General features: G+C 34.9%; 1 protein-coding gene across 1 annotated transcript in view; it reads left to right on the forward strand.

Annotated features, from left to right (window-relative positions):
• LOC134674526 (TWiK family of potassium channels protein 9-like) overlaps positions 1 to 3,504 on the forward strand; it is a 430,962-nt gene extending 427,458 nt beyond the window's left edge. Inside the window, exons 5-6 of the mRNA XM_063532628.1 lie at positions 407 to 1,190; positions 1,937 to 3,504. Coding sequence (XP_063388698.1) covers positions 461 to 1,190; positions 1,937 to 2,742 — 1,536 coding nt within the window. The 5' untranslated portion in view covers positions 407 to 460 and the 3' untranslated portion in view covers positions 2,743 to 3,504. The remainder of the gene's footprint in view (positions 1 to 406; positions 1,191 to 1,936) is intronic.
• Positions 3,505 to 6,000: the final 2,496 nt, after the last annotated feature.

Raw genomic sequence — 6,000 nt, forward strand, 5'->3', positions numbered from 1 at the left:
TAGATTCACAGAATCAGATAAGTAGATATTACGCAAAATAATATGTGAATATTTTGTATTGAAGCGTGATATATAAAATCTTATTGGAATAAAACGTTTGACGATAGGCACGAGAAAATGATTTTATTTCGCTTTGAGGGATATATTCTGTAACTATCCAATTATATTTAATGGAAACTGCCTAACCCAGGTTTATAGAAAAAACAATAAAAATATTTGCTGGAACGGAATTGAATAATGCATTCCATGCAAGACGTTTCCTATCATTAATCATACTAGGTAAAGGCAGTCATTCGTCATCTAATGCCGTTACGTACACATAAAAGCACTTTGAAAAATGGCTCTCCACTTAGCAAGGTGCGAGGGAAAAAACATTGTACTAACAAACAATTTTTCATTGTTTCAGATATAACGGGCTGAATAATGACGTCTCTAAGCGAAGGTAAAAGATAACGCCAACATGGATATAGATCATATAGTACTGGATAAAGAAGCAATCAACCGGTTTGAGCAATATACTTTAGCCAAGCCTTCGCTAAATGGAGGTATCCCTTTGGACAGATGCCAAGATGCAGACTCGATGGTATCTAATAGCAAGAAGAGAGCACAAAGTTCCCGCCAAAAAGTTGTTTGCTGTTTTTGTTTTAAAACCACTAAGTACAGAAGAAAACAATTCATAATAGGATCACTTACAAATTTTGTGATATTTGCAGTACTATTAGCATACATATTTTTGGGTTCATTCATATTCTTAGCTATTGAGGGTGGCGCAGAAATGCCGGCCAGACCTCGAATATTACCGGACAGACAAAAATTAAGCCATAAAGAGAATAATAATACGGAAAAGAAGGATTCTGAGGAGGAAAATAATTTTAGTAATTTGACGGTGTCTGCTAATTATTTTTGGGAAGCAAGAAGCAGAGCGGTAGAAAATATTTGGGAAATAACTGTGTCACTGAATATTTTGTATAGAGAGAATTGGACAAGATTAGCAGCACAAGAGATTTTGAAGTTTCAAAACGAATTGGTGCAGCGGGTGACAACAGAAATGGCGTCACAATATGGCGTCAGTTACAGAGAGATGGCGTTGGGGGAGTTTGGTGGTAGCGACCTTGCTAACCATTATGAAGAACACGAATGGAATCTGGCATTGGCGTTTTTCTACTCTCTGACTGTATTAACTACCATTGGTAAGTACTTAAACTACTCAATTTATCTTTAGTGTCATCCGATTTTCTTGTGAACTTAATCGCGCGCCCTTTCTATTTTAGACCTTAAGGGAAAATACATCAAACAGACGCGCACCCGAGCTGTATACATTGCCATTGTTAGTAGCTCGGTACTACTTACAGGGCTAGCTTGTCTTATCAATTGTCACATATTATTTTATATTATTTTGGGTAGCTGTGTAAAAAAGTTTGTGTCAACCCTACTGTGTTCTTGTGCGGTGTTGGCATTTAGGTCCGCAAATATCAAAGGCATCCACTCGTTACTTTTTGACTACTGAGGGATTTGACTAGTTTATTTTAATCAGAAATATACTTACATAGTTATTGAGGTAAAAGATTAAAACACACGCGATCGCCAAATCTTCCGTCGCAAGTTTTTGACGCGCTTTATCTTTTGTTCCTAATTTCCTGGATTTACGCCCCCTCTTAATGCTTACACGCTTTAAGAAGGCGTATAGCAAAGCAACCCGTAAGAATATCTTAACAGGCACCAGACTAGAGTCTCACGTTGGTTGAGAATTTGCCAACTAATTTATTAAAGATAAAGTTAAAAAAGATAATAAATAGTTTATTCAAGTAGGCATATTATAATGCGCTTATGAACGTCAAATAACTACTAGTAAACCTAAACCGGCTCCAACCGTGCCCCGGGAAGATTTAAATTCCCCCTCAATTGGTGGAATATTTATTTATATCTTTCATTACAGGATATGGCAACATCGCTCCAAGAACAATACTGGGCAAAGGCGTCACCGTAATATATGCGTTAATCGGCATACCCCTCACTCTCGTTTACTTGTCCAACGTGGGTTCATTGCTGTCAAAAATGGCCCGAAGCGTCTTCAGTAGAGCACTTTGCTGCTGCCTCTGCTCTAACTGCGGTTACTGCTGCTACGACGAAAGAAGAATGGCCGAAAAGGAAAGAAGAATGAAACTGAAAAGACAGCAAGAAGAACTCAACAGTCAAAATACTAGCAAAACCCCAACAGAGGAATGCTACGTCCTGAAGGCTGATAGTCAAAAGGACTCATCCGTGTCAGAAAGACCTACCACGAGTACAGCCAAAGATGATGTCATCAGTTGGCCTGACACTGATTCTAAACTATCTATGCATGGTTTAAGTATTCTAGCACCAGTATTATTATGTCTAACAGCGATTTTCATTTATATATCTGTCGGGGCTATAGTTCTTTTCAAGTTAGACCATATGGGAATCGTTGACGGATTTTATTTTTGTTTCATGGCTTTGAGCACAATTGGGTTTGGAAATATTTTTCCTGGTATGAACTATACCACCATCCATGGTGTTAGATACTACACAATAAATACTACTACACTATGGTTCTGCTCGGCTTATACATTAACCGGTCTTGCTTTGACTGCAATGTGTTTTGGTGTTATACATGATGAAATTATATACAGGATAAAGCACCAGCAAAAACAGTGGTCTCAGAAAAGCAACACAGTTAATGATGAAGTTAATTTAAAGGATCCGTTTTATATGAACTCCTGACATATGTACAGTAAGGGGAAATCTGAGAATTTGTATAGCATAATGGAAGATAATTCTGTAGTAGAACGTAATAGAATTGAAATCGACAATAGGGAAGTAGTTCTTAGTGTAGATGATATACCAGCGGCTGCGGCTATGGATAATAATGTGGAGTTACCTCCACCACCTCCTGAAGAAGAAATCATAGCTATTGTCACTAAAAAAGAACCTAAAGGTGGTTTTGGTAATATGGTAGCCTACAATGTACTACCAGAAATGCTGGATCATGTGAATGATACATAATCGTGAAAAAAATTGTATATCGCCTAGTTAATATTGATATTATAATTAATATTGATTTAAATCTTTTCATACATGGACTCTTTGTTACGTTTTTAGAGTTAGACCAAGATAAGTCTGCAGCGATGTTGATATGCTGTTTTAAGTCAGAATTTCGTAGAAGTTTGACGTTTAAAATATCACTTGCACTGCGTGCATGGGCTATCAAAATCACTGCAGGCTTTTCTTGGTCTAACTACATCAAATATCTTCGTTGTGTAAAAATAATATGTAAGAATATGAAATTGTCAATGTCAAGTTTTAATTTATTGGGCAATATTAAGGTAAGTAAATAACAAGTTGTGTAAAAAATGTAAATGGTGTACATATTGTAATTAATGATTGTAGTTAAACGATGTGTAACATCTTTTATCTCTAAACCCTTGTCAAATATTATAATATCAAACTATATCTGTATCAATTTTCATGTGAATAATTCTTTGTAAAAACAATGATTTAATAAAAAAGATATAAACACACGTGTTATATTAATTGCATTGTGTATTTAAATCCTTCAATTTATAAGAACAGACTAGAAATAGACTTAATTTCTAACCCCTCGTATGACGCCTGTCAATTTGATATTTGAAAAAAAAATACCTTGAGTTTAAAACAATACAGGGTGATTCAGGAGACGTGAGCAGGACTAACACTGCGCATTTTGTAAATTATAAGCAACTATTTCGTATCAGTATTAGTGAGATTAACGTTAATTTTCACCTCGTGTTGAAAAAAAAATCATTAATTTATTTACGATATGCATAAGGTCACCCTAAAATTAGAATACTAAGCTACCGATATTCTATGTCAAATTGAATGTCATCACTGTCATCACGGTCTGGTTACTTTTGAAAACTCGTATCTCACTCAAGTTTGACAGTTTATTTTCTTTGTAATCAAAATGCTGTCATTACGGTTAAAGAGGTTTTATGTTAATTAATTAGGTCTTGTAGGGTAACCATGATTGTAGAGAGTTAAATTTGCCCTCACCAAAAAGTAAAAAAATAGGAAAAAGTGTGGTTGTTTCACCTAAATACTACGGTGATCGATCAATTATCAGTTACTGAGTGTACAGGATTAGTCCTGCTCACGTCTCATGAATCACCCTGTAGATTACCTCGCAAGGATCCTTGTCTTAGCATATGAGGGGTTAAAAATTTAAGATGTGTCATAAATAGAACATCGTGATAAATTATAAAAGTTATACAGATAAAATAAAAGGTGAGACGAATAATTCATACCAGAAGCAGAAGGCGTTTCCAGTAGTCGATACAAATGCCCTACTTTGACCTAATCCTAAGTTACCCTCACGAAAAATAGTATGGATGGTCATTTGTCGGACCAGGTTCATAAGTCGTCCTCATGATGTTTACAGTGGGTATATATATATATATATATATATATATATATGTATGTATATATGTATTTATATAAATATATTTATATATGTGTATATATTTACGTACTTATATTTATTTAATTATGTATAATATTACGCATCATGTATATATAATGTCATATATTATAGTTTAGTGTTTTTTTTTTTTCTTCTTTCCAAATTTACTGTAACAGTATTCTGAGCCTGCACCAACTAGATCTTTCGGTTTAGCCCATGGTTGACTGGTAGAGAATGCCTTCTGGCATTAAGTCCGCCATTTGTACTCTTCATTTATTGTGCAATAAAGTTTAAATAAATAAATAAATAAATAAATAAGCAAAACTGGCCGCCTAACCTACGTTAAAACAAGCTCATTTATTTACATAATAGACATATACAGAGGTATTAAAGTAATGTACAAATACTAAATTAATAACTAGCTTAAATCTAGAAAAGGCCCTTTTCGTAGTAGCCAAGGATTTAATTTAATATTTTAAAGTCTCAATAGTTACTCCAATTTCCTCCATTCCATTTTGTCAAATTTCCTGCTTTTTATTCAACGAAAAACGTATACTGTTCCAAAAAGTCAACGGAAATGACTGACGAGGCTTCTATCTATGTAAAGAAAGTTGATGAATGGCATTTCCATTTGTCTGACGTCACACCAACGCTATTCAGACGCATCTCCCCAAACACAGCCTTTGTGTGACGGTTCGAGGGCTTCGACATAATGCCCCATAAAAATTTTGAGTGCACATTTTTGAATAATATTAATCAAAAAGACTGTGACGTGATTAACAGACCATGGTAGAGATAGACGGTAAATAAATTTACGTCATAATTTTTTTATGTGATGACTAATGTCAGCAATCAGAAAAGGTAATTTAAGTTGTTAAAAGTTGAAGATGAAAGAAAGAATGAAATTAAACTCAAAATAAAGCTTAAAATGATAATATTAATTATAGCCCTACAACCCGGCGAGTGAGTGGGTCGAGCTAATGAAAGTAGAGACTAGAAAATGGCGGCAATTAAAAATAAAGAGCATAATTATAAGGCATTAAAACAATAATGATACAAGAAATAAGAATTTGACTTATATTTGTCTGCACTGTTTGTCTGTTTTTAAGATTTTATATCTAAACTTATTAAATAGATTTTGATAAAAAAAGCCGAAGAAAATTGTAAACGTGATTCACAATCACAAAACTGCCAGTGGATAAAATTTCTTAACAACACACGCTAATTGGGTACATTATTTTCTGAAACCTTATGTTTTGTTTTGATGCTGAGCGTCGATCCTTCTCAAGGCCAAGAAGATCCAAGAGAGATCATCGATTAGGTAAGTTTTTGGACCACCGTAAGTACCACCAGTGGGACGACACTCCTGACTTCGGGCAAACTCGGCTCCGTTCGGCTTAGCATTGCTCCGAGCAATTGTTAGGGTTGGCACCACTTGACGTCCAATGCGTGCACCACCACAGATAAGATAATGACTTGAATTTTGACAACCCTAAATACCCGAAAGGGATAGTGCCATAAATCAGAAAGGGATAACATGATAC

The sequence above is a fragment of the Cydia fagiglandana genome, chromosome 20 (genome assembly GCF_963556715.1).
Source record: "Cydia fagiglandana chromosome 20, ilCydFagi1.1, whole genome shotgun sequence".
Lineage (NCBI taxonomy): Eukaryota > Metazoa > Arthropoda > Insecta > Lepidoptera > Tortricidae > Cydia > Cydia fagiglandana.